Here is a 26,016-nt window from a genome sequence, read left to right on the forward strand (position 1 = left end):
TGGTCACTGTCATGGGGGCCCTCAGATGCCCCCCGCTGGGTAGTGTTTACAGACAGAGGCCAGTAGGGATCACCCATAGCCCACAGCCCAAGCACAGCAACCGGCAAGGTACTGACACTACATCACAGGCCTCTTCTCTCCACACCTTATTTCTTCTCTTTCCTATCCCTCTCCTTTTGTCTTTTGCCTAATCAGAATCTGGATAAACTGGCCAAGATTGTATATTTTGCAATACTGCTGTAAGCCTCTAACCAGAAAGAGGCATCTAAATTCAGTTCCCTACATAGCCCAATGCTGGTAAAAGATTGTTGGATCTCAGGGTGGCTGACAGGATGTGTTGTACTTGTGTTTCTTCAGAAATCAGGGTGCGAGAGAGACTCAGCACGAGAAACAGAAGCTGGATTTTCTATCTTTGCTGTACTTTTCTTTTCCTTTGTCTATGTTTGTCTTCTTTAGTCATCTAGAAAGTGGGATTGGACTTTAAAAACAACCAGCAATACTGACAGGTCCAGTGGATCTCAGCTAACCTCTTCATCCTCCCCACACACACCAAAAAGACAATTACAGGCAGTCCCCGAGTTACGCGGATCCGACTTATGTCGGATCTGCAGTTACGAACGGGGCTTTTCTCGCCCCAGAGGACGGGAGCGGAGGGATGCCCAGATGAGCTGCGGTCCCGCCGCCCACATTCTCCAGGGCGAGAAAAGCTGCTCTCCGTCTCCTTGGTCTGCTAGTCAGATCAGGGAGACACGGAGCAAAGCTGCGGAGACCGCCCGCAGCGGGACAGCCCAGGCGCGCCGCGGTTGTCCCGCTGCGGGCATCCTCTGTGGCTTTGCTCCGCGTCTCCCTGGTCTGCTGGGGGAGGAGGGGTGCAGCTAGTGCCCCCTCCCCCCGAGCAGACCAGGCTTTTCTGCCCACAACACCTGGGGTAGAGCAGCTGGGGCGCTGCTGGGTTGGTCCCGCAGCGCCGCTTCTCGGCGCTACTGGACCAACCCAGCAGCGCCCCAGCTGCTCTGCCCCAGGCGTCCTGATTCAGCCACTGCTGGTCAGTTTCAGCAGCGGCTGAATCAGGACGCCTGGGGCAGAGCAGCTGGGGTGCTGCTGGGTTGCTCCAGTAGCGCCAAGGAGCGGTGCTGCGGGACCAACCCAGCAGCACTCCAGCTCCTCTGCCCCAGGCGTCCCCAAGTCAGCCGCTGCTGAAACTGACCAGTGGATGACTACAGTAAGCCCGAGGCAGAGTTGCTCTGCCCCCGGCTTCCTGGAATCAGCCGCTGATCAGTTTCAGCAGCAGCTGACTTGGGGACGCCTGGGGTTCTTAAGTTGAATCTGTATGTAAGTCAGAACTGGCATCCAGATTCAGCCGCTGTTGAAACTGATCAGTTTCAGCAGCGGCTGAATCTGGATGCCAGTTCCGACTTACATACAGATTCAACTTAAGAACAAACCTACAGTCCCTATCTTGTACGTAACCCGGGGACTGCCTGTATTACCATCTTCAATACAATCTAAGGTACTGACAAACAAGTGTATGTTTTCCTTCCAATAACTGTCTCCAGCTAAAGAGAAAAGGAATGAAGGATAGTGTTAAAATGGAAGCCTTTTGAAAATACTGTACTTTTCACTTTTCCCCCCTTTTTTGTATCTATTAAAAAGAGGATGCTTCGGTGCTGCTAATTTGAACTTTTTGGCCTCTGGGAGGCCTCCCACAGCTCCCCAGAGTGCTTCCTGGGGCTCTAAGTCTGAGGTAGCATGTCTATATTAATGGAGCATGCCTCGGACTACATTCAATGCTTCCCCATAATGAGGACATGCTAGTTCGAATTTGTTAAATAGGGAGTTTTTAAGTCAAATTTAGTAATTTTGAAATAGTTTCCTACTGTAGACATGGTCTTAGAGACTAACAAAAAAATATATACAGGCAGTCCCCGAGTTACGCGGATCTGACTTATGTCAGATCTGCACTTACGAACAGGGCTTTTCTCGCCCCGGAACTCGCGGGCGGCGGGACCACTCAGACGTGCAGTGGTCCCGCCACCGCGTCCTCCGGGGTGAGAAAAGCTGCTCCGGGTGTCCCTGGTCTTCTGGGGGAGTCCCCAGCAGACCAGGGACACCCCGAGCAGACCAGGGACACCCGGAGCAAAGCTTTGGAGGCGCGGGACCCCGCCACCTCTGCGGCTTTGCTCGGGGTGTCCCTGGTCTGCTGGGGACCCCCCCCCCCAGCGGACCATGGACACCCGGAGCAAAGCCTTGGAGGCGCGGGACCCCGCTGCCTCCGTGGCTTTGCTCCGGGTCTCCCTGGTCTGCTGGGGGGGGGGGCGCAGCTAGTGCGCCCCCCCCAGAATACCAGGCTTTTGCTGGGGACGCCTGGGGTAGAGCAGCTGGGGTGCTGCTGGGTTGGTCCTGGGGGGACCTACCTGGCAGCGCTCCAGCTGTTCTGTCCCAGGCTCCAGATTCAGCCGCTGTTGAAACTGATCAGTGGCTGATTCCAGGAAGCTGGGGGCAGAGCAACTCTGCCTCGGGCTTCCTGTAGTCAGCCCCTGGTCAGTTTCAGCAGCAGCGGCTGAATCTGGAGCTAGTTCCAAGTTACGTACAAATTCAACTTAAGAACAAACCTATGGTCCCTATCTTGTACGTAACCCGGGGACTGCCTGTATAGCATCATGGGCTTTTGTGGGCACAGTCAACTTCTTCAGATGAGTGGAACAAGAGGCACAGAAACCCCAAAATTGCCTATGATGTGTAGGCAGTCCGACTAGATGTTCACAATGGTCTCTGCTGGCGTTAAAGTCCAAGAGTTGGTGCTGATTTCCAGCAATATCTCCCCAAAATGTAACACAAATCAATGTGGGAAATAACTGAATATGTTAAACTCATTGTAAATGTGATTGTAAATGTGACAAGTTGAGGGAGAATGGGAAAAAAAGATTACTAATATTTTGGATGGGATTAGTATTTTTTATGGAGTTAATTAAAAGATCCCATTGAGTAGATAGTGAAAACAAGAATAAATTAGTGGAAGAAGCAAAAAACAAAGCAATGTATTTAGGCATCCCTTAATGACCAGAAAATTAAAAAAAACACTCAAAAGGAAATTCTATATAATAGCTGTGACATGGCACCATAATGAATTGAAGAGACTGGATCCATTTGATAGCTTGTGTTTGTTTTTTGTTTTTTTAAACTCTAAAATCAACTGTCAGAAACTATTTAACAACCAAAAGATCATAAGATGAAGTAGCTAACTATTTGTATCCAACACCATCTGGCAGATGGTGTAACATCTGGCATTATCATCATAGCAGAGATGATAAATAAGCAAGTGGTCAACCTCCAAGTCAAAGAGACACTAAGCAGCAAAAACAAAAACAGAAATGTATGTATATGTAATAATTAGAGACAACAAATGACCCAGTGGAGCAGAAGTAACTTGAAAGATGTTCTAAAATAATGAAAAATATCTTAACTAAATCTGAAGGAGATAAATAAATAGAGCTTTGTGGCACAAGTTCATTTGATAGGACAGGACAACAGAGATTCACTTGTATGCTCAGATCTTCTTATGCAGGTTTTTAACTTTCAAAGCTGCATATCTTGTGAAATAATAAAGGGAATGATGTTCCTCTGGGGCTTGATTCTACACAGACTTACTACCAAGTATCATGGATACTTTCCTGGGCAATTTTATTGGCCAAGAATTTTCTAGAACTCATGAATCTTATCTGGGTAAAGATGACCAAATTTGGACCTTTTAAAATAGCATAGTTTTCTCTGTGTCTATGAAACACATACTATATCAGCCTGTCAAAAATGATTTTTTAAAAGTTCATGTATTAAGAATAGTCATCTAAAAAAGTGGTAGATTTTTATTTATACAAAATACTAATGTGAATGAAACCAAAATTTACAAAACTGCAATGGAGGAGCTATTTGGAAGAGCCCTCTTGAATCCACTAACCCAGAGAAAGATATCCAGATTTTAGAAAAGGACATTTAAGCTGTAATTTGGCATAGCTATTGTCTCAAGCATTTATAAATAGGTTTCACTGTACTGTAGTTAATCAGTAAACTATACAACCTCTGGCCTGTATCATTCCTTAGCTAGTCTTAAAGGAAGTTCTAGTTTTCAGTTGTGAATAAAGCAACAAGATGTTAAGGAAGCAGTACTAAGGAAGAGTAGCTGATAAGTACTGACTAGAAAAAGTAAAAAGAACAACACATTAAATAACTCCAGTTTTTCAGAAATTGTCATGGAAATGGTTGGAATGAAGGCTGCTAAAGGTAAGATATTGCTGAAGTGCATGTTTGATTTATTACATTATACAATATATCTGTTAAATTTGACTAATCAGCTTGATGGCAGAGGTTGTTTAACCCAGGCCCTTAGACACCTGATAATAGTTTTCCCCCAGGATTTAAACCAAGTGATTAGTTTATATTTCCATTTGTAGTTTATCTTGAATCATAGGACATGCACTTTCTTCTTTTTGGTTTAAGGTTCTTTGCTGTGTGACTTTTATGTCTCATTAACTTTATGAGCAAGCTCAGGCCCTTAAGTTTTTGATTGTTTACTGTTCTTTTTCTAGATTGTCAATATTTGTTGTGCTCAATCTGCTACCACTGTAACTTCTGCAATATTTTGGATGCAAATTCTTCAGCCTATATATGATTTCAAGTGTAATACTGAGAATAAAGGATAAGATTTTAAAATGCACTCAGTGATAGCTGAACTCTGTTGGTAAAACTCCCTTTGTGCTCGATGGAAGTTCACTTGAGCAAATGCTGAGCATCCTACTCAAATCCCACCCAAAATATTCACATGTAAAATCAGAAGAAAAACATTAACAAACCTCAGCCACCAGTTACATAATGCAAACGTATACACAAAATGATGCCCAGATTCTAGAAATAAAATTTCACTCTAACAACTTTAGTAAAATTTGAGACATTTTGTGAAATGTTCTAATTGCAACTTTTTGCAAAGTGTAATGCACAAGTTTTGGGGCCTCATTAATATTTATTTCAATTATACTTCAAAAATGACTGCATGTGTGTTTCTGATAGTGTAGTGGAACAGCAAGAACATATGAACATAATACATTACTGGAGACAATGAGCCTATTTCTGATCTCACTTACACAGATTAACACTGCTGTTACTCCATTGATGTCAGTAGAGTAACTCTTGCTTTACAGTATTGTAAGCAATGTCAGAATCTGGTCTGTATTTTCCATGAATACATTAATAAAATCCTATTCACCTTCCAGATGGCAAGATAAGATAAATTGTCTTGTATTATTAGAAGCTAATTGTTCTAGTAAGCCTCTTCGAGAAGGCCTTACATATAGAACCGAGTGAGAAATGGCTTACCTATTCCATGAGAGTTTTTGAAATGTTGACATTTTTCCAGTCACGAAAAGGGACCCCTTCCCCAATAAAATAAAAATCCTGATAATTTTCACAAACCGATCATTCAAAAAATTCAGGTTGGGTCAATCGGGCTATTTTGTTTTGACAATTTCTAAACATTTCATTTTGATTACAGCTTTTTAAAATATTTACTTTTTTAAGTATAAGTTAAATAAAATGTTGAAATAAAATTAAGTTTGAACTAAGAAATTTAATTTTTCATTTGAAAAGTGTTAAAAGAGGACATTTTTATATTTGGAAACTTTTAAAAAAATTCTAATTTTCTCATGAGAAGTTTTGGTTTAAAAAAACCCTGACATTTTCGCACAAAAATATATTTAACTGGAAACTTCCTAACAAATTACCTGGGTATAAAAGAAAGTTGCACTACTTGACTTAAATCAGGGCTAATCAACACGCAGCCCGTGGGCCTTATGCGGCCCGCAGCCCATTTGTTTGCGGTCCATGGGTGGGAGCCAAAACAAAAAAGTAGTCAATATTTGGTCTTCTGTTGATGTGTGTTTTAGTAGTTAAATTCCTGGACTATCATTGCTCATTAAAAGTGCTGTCATATGGGTGGAAATCGCGTAAATATTGCATTTTATTAATATCCGCAGAACTGATTTAAATGGGGCCTGCGTGTTGTGTAGTCTTGCCTTAATCTTTGTATTTATGCCTGTCAGTGTGAAAGAAAGTTGAGTAGCTCTGACTTAAATAATATTTAAGACGATTTTGCTAAATCAATGCAAGCCTATGTGGACCCTCTGATTTCAGTGTAGTTTAATTAAATTGACTTCTGATGGCCTTAAATTAAACCAAAATAAGCTTGACTTAAAGCAAACCAGAAGTATCTACACAGCCATGTGTACCATTTTAACTAAATCAGATTTAAACTATGCCATAAATTGAACTTGGGCAACTTTTTTATGTAATCAAGACCTATGATAAGTTTCCTTGACAATTAATGCAGGTCCCCATCACTGTGATGTCTTGGTGTATCTCTACATTGCAGGGTAATTTGCTGAGGAGCCATGAAACATTTCGCTGATGTTGATCATCTGCAAGCATGCCTCTGCTGCAATTCCCAGTAGTCACAGTTCACTATTCCCAGCCAATGGCAGCTGTGGAAAGCAGTGGCCAGCATGTCCCTGCAGTCCCTTTGCCTGCAGGAGCTGCTTCCCACAGCTCCCATTGGCTGAAAATTGTGAAGCCTGGCTACTGGAAGCTGAGGGGGACATGCTTGTTGATGGTCAACTAAAGCAAAATGCCTCATGGCTCGCCAATGGATTACCTTGATAGGCCGTTGGCCACAGGGTCGCCCACCAATGTGCTAGCCTGTGCCAGCTAACTTGCGCTAAAAACTGTTTAGCCAGGCCTGCACAACTCAGAAAGCAGCGAGGGCCATATTACTCCAAAGAAAACAGCTGCTATGGGATAAATTTTTTTCAGATGAATCTTGCAAGACGAGAGGCTCCCAAACCGTAGGTTGCAACCTGAGCCAGAATATCTATATAACAATTAAATAGCCTCTTAGCCTGAGCCTTGTGAGCCTGAATCAGCCGGCATGGACCAGCTGCAGGAGTCTAATTGCAGTGTAGAAATATCTTGAGTGCCTACAAGCACTTTAAAGTGTAGACGTCAAGCTCTGTCTCTCTCTCTCTCTCTTGCTCTCTCTCACCCCCTTCTCCTCAATGAGCAGAGACTATATGTAATTAATAATTTTTTAATGGGGTGTTATTGTGGGAAGGCTACTAGTTCAGAGAATTAAAGCTGTATAGGCTATTCAGAGTTAGCCGAATACATTTGGTTTCTTCTGAAAACAAATGTACAGCTCTAATAACTATGAAAAGCTTCTCTTTCATTTCTTGGAAATTACCTAAAGGTAAAAATCAATAATTCATTAAAATTAGCAAATGGCACGTTATATGCCCATAATTAAAAGCTGTCTCCACAAAAGTTGTCCCTATCTTCTGTTGAGAATGGACAACAGGTGATGGATCCCTTGATAATTGCCTGTTCTGTTTATTCCCTCTGGGGTGCTACGCATTGGCCACTGTCGGAAGACGTACTGGGCTAGATGGACCTTTGGTCTGACACAGTATGTCTGTTCCTATGTTCAAAAGAGATACTAAAAATGTGCGTAATGGCTGTATAGTTGGAAACAAAAATAACCCTTGTTTTTCTACACATAGAATTTTGACTTATCTTAATGTATAACAGTACAATAAATTGAAAATATTTATTTATATATAATGGAGATTGCCTATCTCCTAGAACTGGAAGGGACCTTGCAAGGTCATCGAGTCCAGTCCCCTGCCTTCACAGCAGGACCAAGTACCATCCCTGATGAATTTTTGCCCCAAATGGCAAACCACTGAGCTATCCCTGCAGACATAATATAATTAACAGATGTAGGCCAAATATTTATGAGCAGTGTGCCCACAATTACCCAGGACATCATTTTAGTCTTATGGAGATTAGGAGACCTTGGTTCAATTTTAAGCTTTTCCAAGTACAGCGAAAGTTTTGTTATCTGGCATGCTGATAAGTATAAATCTTTGTTAACTGGCATTGCCCCCAACTTCAATACTGTTGTGTCTTCAGGCACATGCGCCCGACTCCCACTTGCCCAGCTGGCTGCTGTGGGTTTTCTGTCGGGTGGCAGTGCTGGCTGATGTCACCAGTAGGTATCTCCTTCCCCTTAGCCTGCATCAAGCTGCTAGGAGCTTGATCTGCCAGTATGGGGTGGGAACAGAGAAATAAGCTTTGATATCTGGCACATTCAATTAACTGGCAGCCTCCAGTCACCGTGAGTACTGGATAGCAAAGCTTTCATTGTACTTCTTGTGTGACCTCAGCAAGCTTTCCAGTGGAGGAGGGGCAAAGGGAGCCCTGGGGCCCAGCAATTCAAAAGGGCTGAGTGCTTCTGACCACCACCACTGCAATTGTGGCAGTGGAGCCCTGTTCCCTTTAAATAGCCATTGGAGCCACAGGAGGGCATACTGCAGGCAGCGCTGAGGGCTGGCTGGGCAGGCGATGCAGTCCAGTCAGCAGTGAGGGCTGCCTGCTTCCAGTCCTACCCTTTCTTTCCAAGTCTCTGCCCCTTCTGGAACTGCAGAGCTTACCTCTCCCCGCCTTGCTCAAGGGCCTGGCAATTCTGTTAGCCTCCTTGAATCTCAGACAAGTCACGAAGTTTTGCCTTGGTTCTCCATTGGTAAGAAGGGGATAAATACTTGTCCCTTTGTTCTAGTCTATTTAGGGTGGAAGCTTTCCAGAGCAGGGATCATCTATTAGGGTGTGTCTAAACTACATGGCTCTGTCGACAGAGCCATGTAGATTTGTTTGTTCGGCAAAGGGAAATGAAGCCGCGATTTAAATAATTGCGGCTTCATTTAAACTTAAATGGCTGCCGCACTGAGCCGACAAACAGCTGATCAGTTCTTTGTCGGCTCAGCGCGCTAGTCTGGACACTCCCCTGCTGACATGAAAGCCCATTATCGACCTCCCCGGTAAACCTCATCATATGAGGCATAACGGGGAGGTCGATAAAGGGCTTTCAGGTAGGCGCAGGAGCGTCCAGACTAGCGCGCTGAGCCGACAAACAGCTGATCAGCTGTTTCTCGGCTCAGCGCAGCAGCCATTTAAATTTAATGAAGCCGCGATTATTTAAATCGCCGCTTCATTTCCCTTTGCCGATCAGCCTAATCTACATGGCTCCATCATGTAGTTTAGACACACCCTTACTGTATATAAGTATCCTGATATTATTTGGGACCGCTACGTGCTACTGTAATTTAAATAATTATTAACAGTCAATAGCACCATTATCCTCCTTTGGTTTTGTGCCACAGCGTTGGGACCTTGATACACACAATTTGTTGCACAAAATGCCTCGTGTGATAATGGATTAATGGTGTTTCCTTATTGCAGACATGTCTAAAACTGAGCTGCCAATTGTCATTATGATATAGTGGACTTTGCAGACTTTACTGAGATCTCAAGCTTTCCTCCAAGCCCAACCAACATTAAACACAGAGAGAAAAGGAGCTATCTGATGCTGGATTGATTAGCTTCTTGTAAATACTGTTACTTTTCAGAGGGTCAATGGGAATTTTGCCACTCCCTTCAATAGCACCAGGATCTGGCCTTTCTTGAAAAGAAAGTGTATTGTAATTTGTAAATCTATTTCCGCTTTGCTGTCCTACTTACTGATATGTTTCTCAATTTAAACTACGTAGGGAATACTGAATATTGCTGAATTGGTTATAATTTATAATAGTGAGATTTCATTTCACTTTCTTTTCAGTTTGAAAGTGAGTAATACAGTTTTAACAAGTACATAAGGTACAAGGCTAAGGGAGCCTTTTGTTGTCTGTATTTATCTCTAGGACTTCATTGTTGTATGCTACTTTTACCATAACTGCTCCGATTCTTAATCATATTTGGTTAGCTGGTGCCATAACTTGTTATTAGCTTAAGAGGTGAATGCTGCAATCCTTATTTGGGAAAAAAACTTCCTTGTCTTAAATAGGCATTCACCAAATCTAGCCCTTAATCTGTACTTTATGATATTGGTTCCCAGACTTTTTCCCCTGAGGCCTACTAGATGCAATAAGCACCGTGGCCCACTATTAATACTTCACACCGCTTTCTGGCAGGGGAAAGTGAGGGTAAGGGAGGCGAGAGCTGCCATGACTTGAAGTTTTCTGGGCGTAGGGGTGGATGAACTTTTAAATTATGCCCTCCCCAGCAGTGTATACCCAGTTTGATAGTGTCCCCTCCCACCTTTTCTACTGGGTAGGCAAGTCATTGTTCCCTCAGGCTGATCAAATGGGAAATCAGGCAAAGGGCTGCCAAGCACTCAGCCTGGCTTTGTTAGGCCTCCATGGGTCCTTCATGGAAGGGACATTGCAGGGCATATGCAACCCCTCACCTCAACAGAGACCAGGCCAGCAAGAGAGTGAAGGGACCAGCACGTTTCACACCCAACCCCCACCAACACCATCCACTTCAGCAGCCCCCTGAGTGTTTTCAGCTTGTCTCCTGGCAGCCCTGTCCCAGTGACCCACACAGCACCCCAGTGTGCCTCATAAGCACCCCTTGCTCAGGACTGAGGAATGGGCTTGGGGGTCGCCAGTGCTGGGCAGAGGCAGGTTCTCAGGCTGGGCCTGGCCATTTCCTACAACAGTCCTGATCATGGCGTTATCCAGAAGGAAACAGAGCAGCAGCATCGAGCCTTAGTTGTTGAATGTGGGGGCATGGGGCTGATATTCAGAGGGGCCAGCAGCCATGAATCACAGGGTGCAGTGGCTCACAGTGGGAACAGCTGTAAACTCTCTAGCCTCCATCAGCTGTCCTGAGAGCTGCCATATCAGGGAGCTGGACTCTTCTCTTTGCCCTCTTCCTGCTGGGAGCACTGGGTTCACCTGCCCCTTGGGGGCCATTGCCGCCTGCTACTCTATCACTGTCCACTTTACAATACACCTCCCATACTGTGGCTGTGCCACTGGACCGACCACCCAGGATTGTGTTGCAGCCCACCTTTGAGCTGTAACCTACAGTCTGGGGACCACTCCTGTATCTCACATCACCTTGTATGTCTGGAATGGCTTCCCTGATCCTGTGTGTCTTGTAACTTCTCTCTCCCCCTTCAGACCACTCCTGAGGACTCATTTATTTTGGTTACCCTTCCAACTCTTGCTAAGCCCCACCTTTGTCTTGTCCCCAAGCTGCGTTCCCTCATTCTGTGACATTCAAATTCCAAATAGAATAGAAATGAACAAGATGCATATCCCCATCTTAATACTGTAGCCTTCATCCTTCCCATAGACCCCTTGCCTTCTGTTTGGATTTCTTTGCTGTATTTTTGGGACTAATTCAGACTGACATCTTCTTTGTAGTATGGATTATTTTCCTTTAATTGTCCATTAGAACATCATGAACATTTTTAGTTCTGTAGAAATGATGATCTTTCAAGATTTTCCAAGGAAATAGCAACGAAAAATATTTCATTGATTCTAATAAAGTAGCGAAGAATGTTAATTTATCCTGAGAATGTCTTTCTAGGAACAGACTTATATGTATATGGGGGTACTGTGTCTGGGGCTGTCAAGAGAATATTTTAGAGTCTTTTAGGTTTAGTCAATATAAGATCTAGGATTAGTAAAAAAATTCTTTCCAGTAGCTGAGACTGATATATTTAGGAATGGAAACTATTCCAATGACTGTGATTTGCTGGTACTAATGTATATTGTTTCTGCATTATTATGTAGGTGTTCTTACAGAGGCAATGAGTTCTCCAGTGCAAGAACCAGATGTGTCACCTTATACACAGTACAGCAATATGCCATTCCCACCAGTTCAACCTCAGATTTCATCACCACCTTATTATTCCAACCTTGGCTTTTACCCCCAGCAGCCTGAAGAATGGTATTCCCCTGGAATGTATGAACTCAGGAGGATCCCCTGTGAGAATTTTTTCACAAGAGAGACAGAACTAGGGGATATACCTGTAGCCAAGAAGTCTAGAATGGGCCACTCCACAGGAAGAGTGAAAGGAGAAGAGCTGTGTGTCGTCTGTGGTGACAAAGCCTCCGGATACCACTATAATGCTCTTACTTGTGAGGGATGCAAAGGTAGGGCAAAACATGAATTTATCTGTCACAAAATGAGATTGGGGGGAAATGAATATTTCTGAAATTTTATTTTGTCTTCATTTGAAGAGCTCATTCAAATGCTTACCCTTTGTAGATCTTTGCATTTGGCTCCAATGTAAGTGGCTAGGTAGTAGAACTGTTGAAAAGCATCTGGGAGGTCTCAGACATTGCATAGGGGGTCACCAATGTGATGGCTTTGCTAAAAAGAGCAATATCATTCTGGTTGGTTTTAGCAGGAGTGTTGTGGGTAAGACACAGGTGGTAACAGTACACTCTACTTGGCATTGGGGAGACCTCAGCTGGAGAAATGTGTCTGGTTCTAGGGCACCATGCTTCAGGAAAGATGTGGGCAGAGCACAGAGGAGAGTAACAAAATAAACAAAAAATTAGAAAACTTGACCTATGAGAAAAGGTTAAAAATTAAGCATGTTTAATCTTGAGAAAAGAAGACTCAGGGGAGATCAGATAATAACCTTCAAATATGTTAACAGCTATTATAAAGAGGACGGGGGTGGGAAGTGGGTGATTGTCCACATCCACTGAAAATAGGACAAAAATGGGTGTAATCTGCAGCAAGGGAGATTTAAGTTAAATAGGAAAATCTCTCTAACTACAAAGATAGTTAAGCTCTGGAATAGGCTTTCAAAGGAGGCTGTGGACTCCCTATAACTGGAGGTTTTTAAGAACAGTTTAAATAAATACTTGTCGGGGACAGTCTAGGTTTATTTGGCTCTGCCTCAGCACAAGGGATTGGACTTGAGGACCTCTCAAGGTCTCTTTTGAGTTGTATATTTCTATGATTCTATGACTGTTTTTTCTGGGACACAGTGGTAGTTTCATTCCTTTGTGAATATAGAATATATATTGCCTTGAAGCAGTGTTGACTGTCAAACTTAAAGCAAAAATGTTTGTCCATCAGAAGTGTTTGTCTTCCTCTTCCTCATCATCATTACAAACAGCTGATTTAAAATAAGCACTATTCCTGGTCAACTCTACAGAATTTATGAGTTCTGATCAGCAAATATTCTTTAAAATCTCCATTCCCACAAAAAGTTCCACCTGTAGAGTATTACATTTCATGTCTTTCTTAAGAAGTCAGCATGAGGGTACAATGAGCAGTGGAATGGACTGGTAATAGCAGAAGAGCTTTTCACTTCTAAGTTATGAGTTCAGCATCTAATCCAAGTAGGTAGTGACTGAAAGTGGTCACCATCTGATGGCTTGTTGGTGGCCTATGGAAAATGCATGGGTACTATTAAAAAATTCTTTCTTGTGTTAGAGTTTTGACCAGGACTAATAACAGTCACCATTTGAATATTATTTTATAAGGAATACCTCTAAATTAACAATATCTGTAAAATTAGAATTAACATTTTAACTGTTCCTACTGTATTAGACTGGTTTCCAGTGAACAGTGGCCGAACATGGGAACCCCTCCCCCCAAAAAAACCCAACCAAAACCACAACCCAAAACCAAAACCCTCCCCATTATTAGCAATCAAGTTGTTAGTGTCAACAGAGAGGACAAGGACAAAGCAGCTCTTATTCCAAGAAGTAGCTCTTCTAGGGCACCTTAGTAGGTAATTGCATCAAATAAGGGAATTATTCTTCCCTCTACCTAAGTCAACAGTCTTGAGTCCAATAACTTGTAGATCGAAATATATGTATAATTCAGAAAAATATTCAGTCTTGATTTAAAGATTCTAAGTGATGATAAGTTTACCACTTCCCTTTGTAAGCTGTTCCAGGGGTTAATTGCCCTCACTATTAAATGGCTTTTATGACATTACATTTATACTTCTTTTAAAAGCAGCTATAACTAGAGATTTTGGAAACACCATGGTAAAAACTAAAAACATTTTGGACCAAAGTCATTCCTGATGAAAGCAAGTTCAGCTCCCATGTAAATGTTAGGTTCAGTGGTGACAGCATAGGTTTCCTTGTTCATTTAACTTACTGTTTTATATTCTATTATATTACTGTTTTATTGGGATAATTCATTTTGTTTTTTCACAACCCTTGATCAAAATCGTAAAACTTGAATTTAAAGTTGATGTATTATGTTTCTGTAATAAACCTTAGAGTGGCTTAAAGCAATAGTAAGATGTTGTGTTGAGGGGAACACGAGAACAATTCTATTTGAAAAGTTTGATAGGAAGTTGTAATGGTCTTCTACCTGTCTGGTGTCCTTCACCCCAGAGATGGCTGCATTTCAGTGATGTTAACTGTATGGTGTTGGAAACTTTGGGCTAATTGAAGATGAAAGGCTCCTTATAAAAGAAAAACATTATTATCAACATTAATCTAGCATTTGAGTAGAGAGCCAGTGCTAAGTGTGATAGAGCCTATTAAATATATCTGTGATATCTGAATACAAATCAATATATTTATATTCAAAATTTAGAAGAGAATTTTCTGACCCTTGAGTGGTTTACTTATAAACTGAAAAGGTTGCTCTCTATCCTTTTTTTGTGAGGAAAATACATGTTTTATTGGTTTGCAAGAGATTTATATTCAGGAGCTGTGTGTACATTTAGTTTTTCTGTGATTATATTATTATCCACATGCAAATACATGTGAATATTGCTCCTCACTTAGCAAGAAAAAAATGTTTAAAATCTAATTTTTTACTCATTCCTTTCCCAAAATATCAATCAAAAGGCAACTAAACAGGATGCACACCTCTTAGATCTAGGCTTATGCTAGATTTTTTTAAAAATACTTTAAAAATAGAAAATTTCTGTGGGACATCTCTCATCCCTATTTGTAAAGTTATAAAATATTATATCGTTCTACAATAATGGCATAATGGTCCATAAGTAACAAAACAGTTTATATGTTTTATTACAATATTTGAAGCATTATATATTACAATATTTTCTATAGTCTATTCCATTGTAACACCTGTCCTGATTAGGCACTATAACTCCTTCCGTGGGTATGTCTACTCTGCAATTGAAAATTGGCAGCTGGTCTATTCCAACTGATTTGGGTTTGGGCTGAGGGGCTGCTTAATTGCAATGTAGACGTAGGCTGGAGACCAGGCTCTAGAATCCTGCGAGCTTGGTCTAGGATTACTTGAGCTTGAACATCTGCACCACAGTTAAACAGCCTCTTAGCCTGAGCCCAAGAGCCCCAGTGAGTAGGCACGGGCCAACTGCAGATGTCTAATTGCAGTCTATACCCTGTGAGGTGGCATTAGAACACATTTGGGCCCTAACTGTAATCTAGAGACCCCCCCAGAAAGGAGTGGTATACAAGTCACATGAACTGAGTGGGGCAGGCTATAGCATCATGTTCATTTATTGTTCTTTGAAGTGTCAATAGTCTGACAATTCAAATTAGTCAGGCATTGCTTGTTCATTGGATAGCATTTAGATGACTTGATTAGGAATAGTCAAGTAAATGGAGTTACATCAAGGTGCAGTTTAGCTCATTGTGTCTTATCACCAGTTCTCAGCAGGCATTCTCTTCGTGACCTGACTTGGCTTTGTTCAGCTCTCATGGTTCTGAACTCTATGGAACTGTGCTGGTATAGTAAACATACCCTTTTGGTCGATTCCATAATAGTGCACTTTTCATAAGAGGAAGAGCGAGAATCAGACTGTGTCCTTTTCAGTTGAAGAGACAATTCTCCTTTTTCTTTAATGTCTTATACAGTATCTGAAACATACAATTCAGCATTTGGAGACTATAGAGCTAGTCAATTTCCTTTCAAATTAATTTTGTAGGAGAGAGATTGACCACCAACTTGTGCTTGTTCATTTTCATGCACCAGATGCCCTCTACCTGATGCAAAACTAAACACTTCAACAGAGAACAGGTCAGAAAAGCAACGTCCCAGTACTGCAGATTGTTCAATGTATCTGTATAAAGGCCAGTTAAAGTCTGTGATGTTCTGCCCACGCAGAACAACTTTCAGGCTGGGAGCCTGAGAAAGGGAGTTCTATGCCTACACGCTGTTGAGGCTAACAGAACAAACACAGTCGTAGTTTCTAACTGAAGCCAGTTGTTGAGATTTTGCAAGACCAGCTAGAGTTGAGCAATATCAAAATGTAAAAACCACCTTATTTTTAACCCCCTCAGACACCGTCTCCTCAAATCCTTTCTCTGATTTGCCTCAGATTGTCCCAAAAAATTCTCCCTTAGGAAAAGATCAGACATATGCCATTTCCATAGGTTAGATTTTACTCTGGAGTTATTATTAAGAAATATGTGTCCAAAAAGGGGTTTATAATAGAGAACTAATGTTGATATTGCTAGGGAGAAGACTATCTAGAAAGAAATTGATGACACTGTCATCACTCCATAATAAAAATGGAATGAGAGTAAGGTTGAAAATTATGCTTTCTCAGAGCAGAAAATTTTTTTGGCTTTTAAAAATGGTTTGTTTCAATAGGAAACTCACAGTTCTAAGTTTTATGGGTATATAAATCTCACTGATTTGGCATCACCACATGTTTACAAGATGAGATGCATTTGCTAACGCTTTTGCAATTATTTACATACAAATAATAGCTAATAAAGTATTGCCTGGAATTTGTTTATTCTAGCCATAATAACAGCAATCTGACTTATAATTGTCATAAACATATTTACATGTAGCTTTTGAATATAACTATAATAAATTATTTTCTTCATGAATTGCAGCCTTTAAATGAGTTATTTAAAATAACATTGGAATATGATCTGAAACAAATGCAAATGCCATTTTACTTGCATTGAAAATCTACAGCTTAAACCTAGACCTTTTCTTCCTTCCCTGACCAGTATATGGAAATGTATTATACTCCATGTGAATGGCAAAGAAAAATAATGTCTGGGTCTGACTGAAAGTTCCAAATAATCTGCATTTCAAAAGAGGTTAGTGTCAGTCAAGTACATTTGAATGGAAAAAGAAAACTATTCACAACACACAGGAGACAGGACTCAGAGAAGTATCAGGTTTCTTGTTGCTAAATAGAATTTTATTATTTTTGTAACAAATTTTAGGACTGGGATGGATTATTTAAATTAAAGATGGGCCTGAGTCATGACATTGTAATTTGAATTCACAGTTAACTTATCCAAAATTCAGGGATGCCTGGTGGCATGTGGGCCCTAATCCAATGCCTCCTTCAGAGAGAAAAGGAAGTAGAGAGCCAGATCTGAACGTCCCCGAAAGTTGAGTGTGGGGTGACTGTGTTTTTGTTCAATATCACTTTTAGTGAATAGAAGTGTCTGGTAGAATACTACTAGAGCTGAGATGAGGGTTAGCCTCAATAGCAAATCAGCCATGTGCCAGCAGGACTTCCAGGAATCCCTTTTTAAAATTCTGCCACCAACGTGATGAAAGAGTTGAGGTTATTTCCCATGCCTGACAGAGTTTACTCCCTCTTTGAATTATGCTAAATCATCCCATATCAAACCCGTATAAAACCCTGAATTAGAAAAAAGGTATGCTTGGAAAGTGAAGCACTATAAGTTCAGAAAATGTTAAAGCAAAGGCTGCCTGCACAACTTAATTTTTGTCCCCCGTGAGTGGTATTATGACAGTATTTCATTGAATAGAATTTCATTACATGCACCCATACTGTCTTTTCCACAGGAGCTCACTCAGGCTACATCTACACTGTGTTTTTTTTTTCTGGAAAAAGATATGCAATTTGCGAACCTTTTTCCGCTTGTTTTTTCGGAAGAGGCTTTTCCGATATTTGGCCCATCTACACAGGGCCAAATATGGGAAATACGGTTACTTTCTCTTTTGGAAGGTCTCTTATTCTTCATAAAATAAGGAATACAGGGATGCTGAAAGAAAGCGCCCAGTTTTTCGGAAACTTTTCTGAAGAAGCGCATTCCCCAGACATGGCAGAGTTTTTCTGGGATACCGGAGGTGTCCCAAAAAACCTCTGCAGTCTAGACATATCCTTGGAGTACAGGTGGGACAGTGAATGAGGAAGGGGTTTGTACTGAACTAGAAAGGGGTCTGGTTAGGACTGGATTAAGAAAGGAGCATTAGGGGCTGCAACCCAGGGCTCCAGGCTAAGGGGAGCCCTACAAAAAGATCTCTGGGCCCCCAGAGTGCAAATCTTTTAGCATGGTCCACTAAGCCCAGGGCCTTGAACTGCAGCCACTAAAGCCCCTGTATTCTGGCCATGTCTGGGGGACTAAGGGGAGGACACAGCTCCTCACACTGCTGCCCTCCCCCCTGGGCTGTAGCTGCAAGCACCCGGAAGCTCCCTGCATGCAATTCCTTTACCTTCACGCTCCACTCCCACAGCTCCCATTGACTGCTACAGGCAATCACAAGGAAGCACATTAAGACACCCGACCTCTTCCATCCTCAGAGCCTGTGCTACCAAAGGGGAGCTGCCTTAGGTAGGTGCCTTGCACCCTAAGCTCCTACCTCAATCCTGAGCCCCCTCCCACATCCTAACTTCCTCCCAGACACTGCGCTCCAGCCCAGCCTCCTGCCCTAAACCCCCTCCTGCACTTTTACTCCCAACCAAACCTTGCATCCCCACCCCAACCTCCTGCCTTGAGCCCCCTCTTGCACTCCAAATGCCTTGGCCCCAACCTGGAGCCCCCTCCTGCATTCCAAACACTTCATCTCCAGCCCCACCTGAGATCTGGCACACTCAGCTGGAGCCCTCACACCCTCCTGCCTCCACCCTTCTGCCTCAACCCACAGTCCTGTCCTATACTCTGAATTCCTCATTGTTTATCCTACCTTCGAACCTAGAAGGCCCCACAAAATCTAATAGCCCCATGTCCCCAGAAGAGTTAATCTGGCCCTGGGTTTGGGGATCCATAATTTTATTTGGGCCAATTTCTCTTTGCAGTTCTTTACCCCAGAATAAACCTGGAAAGAATCCAGGAAAACTAAATTCCATGAATCTTGACTTCAGTGAAACTGCTTGTGTGATTAAAGTTAGAAAAGTGCATAGGTACCTTGCTGAATCAGGACCTCAGTATGCCAGATGGTCAGAGTTTAATGAAGAAGGCAGTGGGTTGTTGCAAATGAGGGAGGAATCCTCTAATTTTAACAGGGAAGATAAAAATAAATAGAGTTCAGCAGCTTTGTTCTGGAAGGGCAGGTAGCCGATGTGACCCTACTTATATGTGTTTGAAGGTAGTCTAATTTTTGGTAACTGAGATAATGGGAATTCACTCAAATTGGTTTGCTGCCTGCACTCCCATGGACTGTCCTGTCTTCAGAGTCCTTCAACTAAATTGCAACCTCATAGGCATTCACTGGCTATTATTAAAGTATTTAATCTTGTTATTTGAACCACAGTTGTAGGTTCGAAGTTTGGATGTGAACCTTCTCAGGGATCCCAGATATTTGGATGTGGGCCTATGTTCAGGCCAATGTCTATTGTATATACCACATTCTATACTAACTGGTTCTAAATGACATTGCGTAGATTACTTAGGCGTAAGTAACTTTTAATGTAGCAGATAATGTAGCCATCACTATGTTCAGGTACCAAAAGAAACTTGAGATCTTGCAGCATTTGTTAAGCAGGTAAGCCATCTCTTTTCAAGCTAATCAGTTTCTCACTGTGTAGAGCCTTCTTATGCATGTCACTGTTGTTTGCACAGGCTTCTTCAGAAGAAGTATCACTAAAAACGCTGTCTACAAGTGTAAAAATGGAGGCAATTGTGAGATGGACATGTACATGAGAAGAAAGTGCCAGGAGTGCCGCCTGCGGAAATGCAAACAAATGGGGATGTTGGCTGAATGTATGTATACAGGTATTTGCATCAGGCAATCAAAGTCCTTTGAAAATATATTAAACCCTACATTTGTCTAACTGGACTGGGTCTAATATGCTGAAGCCTCCCTACTTATACAAAGATGGATGAAACTATCAAAGATCTAGCCAAACAAATCTGAGGGCCTGCACTGTAGCATTAAGGGCATTGCAGTCTGTGATCAACAAATCTTTCTGAACAGGCCGGACCTACCCGTGAATGGTGAGATTTGGTTAATGACAGGGGACACCAGAGCATCACATGCGTGATGATCTGGTGGTGAGGAAAGGACTATCCTTTCTGGAGTGTGCTGACATAGTGAAAGGCGAGAGTCAAAGGGGCTGCGCATGTATGAGGAAAAGCCACTCCACAGGCTATGGGAGAAGGGTGCAGGTGGAGAAAGATATCAGTCGGAATAGAAGAGGAATACAAAGAAGTTGAGAATTTTCAGTGCTATGCAGGACAGAGAAGGAACAAACCTAAACCTGTCCACACCCTCCTTTTAATAGACTGCCTCCCTGTGCTTGCCAGCCAATGCTAATGCTTGTATGAAGTGCTGGCAATCAATGGCAAAGCTTCTAAAATAGGAGAGCTACCATTGGTTGGAGGGTGCCATGTGTCCACCCCTTGCAAAAGGGCCAGCCCTTTTCTCAATAGTCTAATTAGTTCTGCTAATGGAGAGATGAGCTATAAATAGAATCACCTCCAAGGAACTTGGCTTATAGTTTTATATAAGGGGTTTATATTAAAACAAAACCCCCCTGAATTTAGCTGATAGACACGTTACCAAGCTCCAGGCCAATGTACTTTAAACATCTGTGACTCAGAACTATACTCCAAAATGAAGAATTGAAATTGAATTTCTGGTAGAACTTTAACTGCAGCAGTAATAGTCATACCATATTTGAAGGCTCACGCCTAGAAATTCAATGCACACTTTTGCACATGCTGCCTTCAGTGAATAGGGCTGCAATTTATTCTGGTTTTTTGATGGCTCCAATTTAAACACACGACAGTGTTAAACCAATTTAGGTTCATACAGGAAATTAATCTACTCTGAGTTTTTAATATACTTCTCTCTTTTAATCTGATCATGAGATGCTATATTAACTGTTGGCTTTGTGAGAAACAATAACCTCCATCGACTTTTGGAATTCATGCAAATATAATATAATTAATATTTCATTCTGTAAATTGAACAGCCTACAAAGATCCTGAGATATGACATATTCTTGTACAATGCATAAATGCACAAACAAATGCTACCAAGTGATGATAGCACTCAGTGAGTCAGTAAGTGTCATAGAAAAATAAAAACCCCATGCAGATGGACTCAGATTCATTGTTCCACAAATTCAAGAGTTCAGGATACCCTGCCTGACTCATATGCTGTTTTTTCTCTTGCTATCACAGAAAAAATAGGTTAGTGTAAATAATACCGACTGAGGATACATGAAACTTTTAAACTAGCTGATCATTTTCTCAAGTTGGTGTCTGTGAAACAAAGACTGACAATAGGTGCTGCCATTTGAATCTTTCTCTGCAATGGAAACACTTACTTTGTTACTGGGTATCTCATGTTACTCATAATTTAAACATACGTTCTAGTGCACTTCAGTGAGGATATTTTGTAAGCCACCATTTAACAAGTTTCAAAGGAAAACTGAAATGTATACAGTTGTTTTTAGATCAAGGCTTGACAGGGTGGTAAAACTTAAAGCTTCTATTTGGTCATAGGGTTAAGCTGAAGAAGTTCCTTTGAAATAAAAGGTTACCTTGAACTTTGTTTCAATTTTGCCATAGCAAAAAGTGATGTAGAGTCTTGTAAACATTTATGGCCCTGCTCACTAAACATTCCCATATCCTTTGCACATAAACTACAGACATGGTCAAATTATTTAACCATGAGCTTCAAATATATTTTTGTACTTACAGTTGCAGTGCTTTAGCCTGAATTGTGTATCTAATTAAAGGCCAAATTCTGCCACTCTTATTCAGGCTAAGTATTACTTCCAATTTCATCCAAATGGAGCTATTTATGGAATTAGAGTAAAATGCTGGCTGCATTGAAGTCAATAGGAGGTTTGTGATTATCTCAGTGGGGCTAGAATTTCACCCTCCAAGCGTTACTCATTATAAATAAGGATAGCAGAATCTCGCCTTAGCATACAAGACACAATGCAAACTGAATTTTCCCCACAAAAGTAGTAGGCCAGATCCTTACCTGGTATGAATCAGTGTAAATCCACTGACTGCACCAGTTTACATCAGCTAAGGATCTGGCCCAGTGGTTTTATGCTTTACTTGTATTCTTTAGAAAAATAAACTAGTATATTGTAAAAATGAGGCAGCACAATCACATACCTTGATGTCAATAATGCTCTGCCACATTTCTGTCATTAATGTTCTTATTTTGAGGTACCATATGTAGGTCTTATTTTAATCATGTAAATGTCCTCTTTTCTCAGTGGTGCAGATAGGTTATTTTATATAGTGCTTAAACAGGAAATTAAAACTATTCACAACTGAATTCGGTATTTTCATGATATCTTCCCCCACCATCATATACCTTCTGAATGAGTCTCTTTTCCTACTCTGCATTTTCAAGATTGGAAAGCCAGACAGACTCCTTGAAAGAAACTCTAAATTGAAGTTCTGTGATGATTATATTCTTAGATCCATATACACCTGCTTGCCTGTTGGTCTGTTTGCTGGGGTTCTCTCTCTCTCTCTCTCTCTCTCTCTCTCTCTCTTTTTTGGGAAGGCAGGGGTGGGAGGGATTGTTTCTGTTAATTGTTATTAGTTAGTATTTGTTAAGCACAGACAGTGTGTTGGTTGTTGTACATATTGAACAGAAAGGTAGCCCCCCGCTCCAAATGGTTTACAGTCTATATGAATAAATACATAAAGAGACAAATGTTTGATTTAAAAACATATTAGACTTTAAACAATAACGAACCCTGAGCTTGATTCAACCTGCTAGTGCAAGAAGGTACATATTGTGGAAGTTGATCAGATCAGTGCATCTCCCAGACACTCTGGCCATATCTTCTTCTTGTGTGGGTTGTACGAGCAACATTTGCTGTTGGGTTGTACCAGCAACATTAGATCTGTTGGCAGAGTGGCCAAGCAGATGCCAGTGCCCTGTCTAAATGGATGTTTGCAAGGGGAGCTGCACCCTGGGCTGCACTAGTAGAAGTCAGAATAGCCTAAAGATGCTATCAAAACATCCACAGCCTTTCATCTATGGATCTGAGTGGCCTAGGTACTTGTATCTAAAGAGAATGCTGCCTTCAGAGAATGTCATCCGCTGGTAAGTAGTTTACCGGAGTTCTAGGGCAGTTGGTGGGCGTGCTTCTGTTCTTACTTTATTCCACATGGGTTTGTGAGAATTAACCTACACTAAATTGTCTTTTGGTGTGCAAATCTTATGAACATGTTATTTGCTATGCGGCAGGTTTGTTAACAGAAATACAATGCAAGTCAAAACGTCTAAGAAAAAACGTGAAACAGATGCCTGATCAGCCAGCCAATGAGGATACTGAGGGAACGGACCTCAAGCAAGTGACATCTACAACCAAAATATATAGGGTAATAAAATTGATGTAAAATAGTTTGTACAATAATTAGGATGTTTGAGCTACATGCAACGAACACAGTATACAACGAAGCAGCGGGTTGTGCCCAGGAAAGCTCATGACACTATCTACATTTTTTGTCAGTCTCTAAGGTGTGTTGCAGAACCATTCATTGTTTTTAAGTTTTTACAGTATACAATGGTTACAATTAAGAAATCTAGAGAATTGCTTAAGTCAGTCAGACATATTTCTCTCAATATTTGTAGTGTTTTCCTATAATAAATGAGATAACTTTATTTAATGATCTAAGGCAGTGGTTCCCAAACTTTTCAGCATTATGCCCCCTTTTTGATTTTTGAAAAACCCTCACCCCCCCGCCCAACAGCAAAAAAAAAAAAAAAAAAAGGACAGCAAAACTTGATGGGGGGGGAGTTGGGTTGCCTCGCGCCCCCCTGGAATTTCTTCATGCCCCCATAGGGGGGCATGCCGCCCAGTTTGGAAACCCATAATCTAAGGCATCAGTCTACATCAATAACATGTAAAACATTAACTTCTCTTATGGCTGGGGGTCTTCCCCCTAACACATTATTTATGGATGTGTGTTCAGGTGCAAACATACACATATTAGCATATCCAGTCCACACAGAGATTAGATATACGTGGTGGAAATATCGATGGGATAAACTGCAGAGACAGGCACGTGATGAATTACGTATGAAGTAAGATTTATCACATGGCCGTGAAAATTATCCCTGGATATTTTTACAATACACATTTACAGATCTAATTTCTGTATGGGATGTGTATATTGAATGAATGCAGGGGTCTCAGATGCCTGGCCTGCAGGCCATCCCAGGCTGGAGCAGTCATGCAATCCAGCCACAAAGTCCTGGCAGGCCATGGGAACCTGTCCATCACTGTTCCCTAAGCTTTGCCCCTTCCCACCACCACACCACTCTCCCCCCATGGCACCCCAGGATGTGGCTTCAGGGATTACCAGAGGGACCTGGCAGGGGGGCAGCAGGAGTCATGGGGAAGCGGAATGACCGTGCTCGCCAAGTGCGCTCTGCTTCCCTGCACCTCCTGCCACTGCAGGGACAGCGGGTGGAGCTCTGACCACTGCTGCCACCCTGCACCAGGACCCCCATAATTCCTGAAGCCACATTCTCAGAAAACAGGGATAGGATGGTAGCGTGGCAGGAAGGGGTAGAGCTCGGGGAACAGACAGCTTCTCCCCTTCACCCCGGCCTGCGAGGACTCCGCAATGGCTCCAGTTCTGAATGGGCCGTGGCCAGGAGTTTGAAACTCCTAAATTAAGGTTTTATAAATTTTTGTGCACCTTTGACCACTCATCCTCATGCTGTCATGAATTCACTTCCCTCAGGATTACTATTAATATGCCAAATCTGTAAGTACCTGCAAATGGTTACCATAAAAAAAACAGTCTCATAGATGGAAATCTTGTTTTTTCTCCCCAAATGTGAAATTCCAATCTGCCAACATTGCTTCTAGATCTGGAATGTGCTGAGATATTAGAACTTAAAAATAATGATATTCTTAGGTATAGATAAGCAATATTGAGTTACTTTAGAATCTTGCAGTGCTTCTTTTGAGCCTACCCAGGTGGGGGGACACAGTAATTATGAGATACAAAACAACTTTTAAAAAAACAAGGAGTCCTATTGCACCTTAGAAACTAACAAAAATATATGTATAGTATCATGAGATTTCATGGGCAAAACCCACAAACCTGTCCCCATTTTTTCCACTCGAGATTGTCTCATCTGAAGAAGTGGGCTTTGCCCATGAAAGCTCATGATACTATGCATATATTTTTGTTAGTCTCTAAGGCTACGTCTAGACTGCATCCCTCTGTCAACAGAGGGATGCAAATCAAGCACATCGAAATTGCTAATGAAGCAGGGATTTAAATATTCCTCAAAAAATGAGGTTTACAGGATCTGTCGAAAAAGGGTTTACTTGGTAATACTTCCACCCCAAACTCATGCTGGTGAAACATTAATCATGGATCATTTGTATATCTCTGCAGTCTCCAAGGGATAAGTCAGACATCTTGTTGACATCCAAATGAAAGATGTGGATCTATACACTCTGACTGAAATGTGAATTGCTAGATCACTTCCTGTTACTGAAATGTAGGGGTCTTTTTCTGCCAGTATAGGAGAAAGTAGAACTTACCCCAGAGCAGCAGAACCTTCTTCATTACATCATGGATTCATACAGTAAGCATCGAATTCCTCAAGAGGTATCAAAAAAACTTGTAAGTACACAAATGAATTAGTCTTTTGAAAGCTACCATTTAGGTTGTATGAAGAGACTATAGAGCTAAATTATTATTATTATTATTAACGTTAGTTAATGTTGGGTACTGAGGCCTAGATATCACTTTAAGAGTGGGAGGGTTTCCTCATCCTGTTTGCAAGTTAGGGGCTCTGTTACCTCTGGGCCCTGGTCTACACTAGGGAGTTATTTAAAAATAATCCCCCCTATTTCGAAAAAATAAGCAAAAATAATGGGCTGGTTATTTTGAAATCTGTATTCCTGATTTCCCCGGGGAATAAACTTATTTCAAAATACTTATTTTGGGAGTTATTATTTCAAATTTAGGTATTTTGAAA

At 41.6% G+C, this 26,016-nt stretch overlaps 1 protein-coding gene across 5 annotated transcripts in view; it reads left to right on the forward strand.

The window, feature by feature from the left end:
* NR1H4 (nuclear receptor subfamily 1 group H member 4) overlaps positions 1 to 26,016 on the forward strand; it is a 72,847-nt gene that overhangs the window by 13,407 nt on the left and 33,424 nt on the right. For 2 of the 5 annotated variants that reach the window (XM_006125854.4, XM_089780506.1), the window contains exons 3-6: positions 11,679 to 12,041; positions 19,647 to 19,799; positions 23,257 to 23,390; positions 25,560 to 25,658. In XM_006125854.4, the coding sequence (XP_006125916.3) occupies positions 11,679 to 12,041; positions 19,647 to 19,799; positions 23,257 to 23,390; positions 25,560 to 25,658 (749 nt within the window). Of the gene's footprint in view, positions 1 to 3,409; positions 4,279 to 11,678; positions 12,042 to 19,646; positions 19,800 to 23,256; positions 23,391 to 25,559; positions 25,659 to 26,016 lie in introns of those variants that run through there. The other 3 variants (XM_006125856.4, XM_006125857.4, XM_006125855.4) reach the window with 3 other exon arrangements.

The sequence above is a fragment of the Pelodiscus sinensis genome, chromosome 1, assembly GCF_052426305.1.
Source record: "Pelodiscus sinensis isolate ZL-2025 chromosome 1, ASM5242630v1, whole genome shotgun sequence".
Classification (NCBI taxonomy): domain Eukaryota; kingdom Metazoa; phylum Chordata; order Testudines; family Trionychidae; genus Pelodiscus; species Pelodiscus sinensis.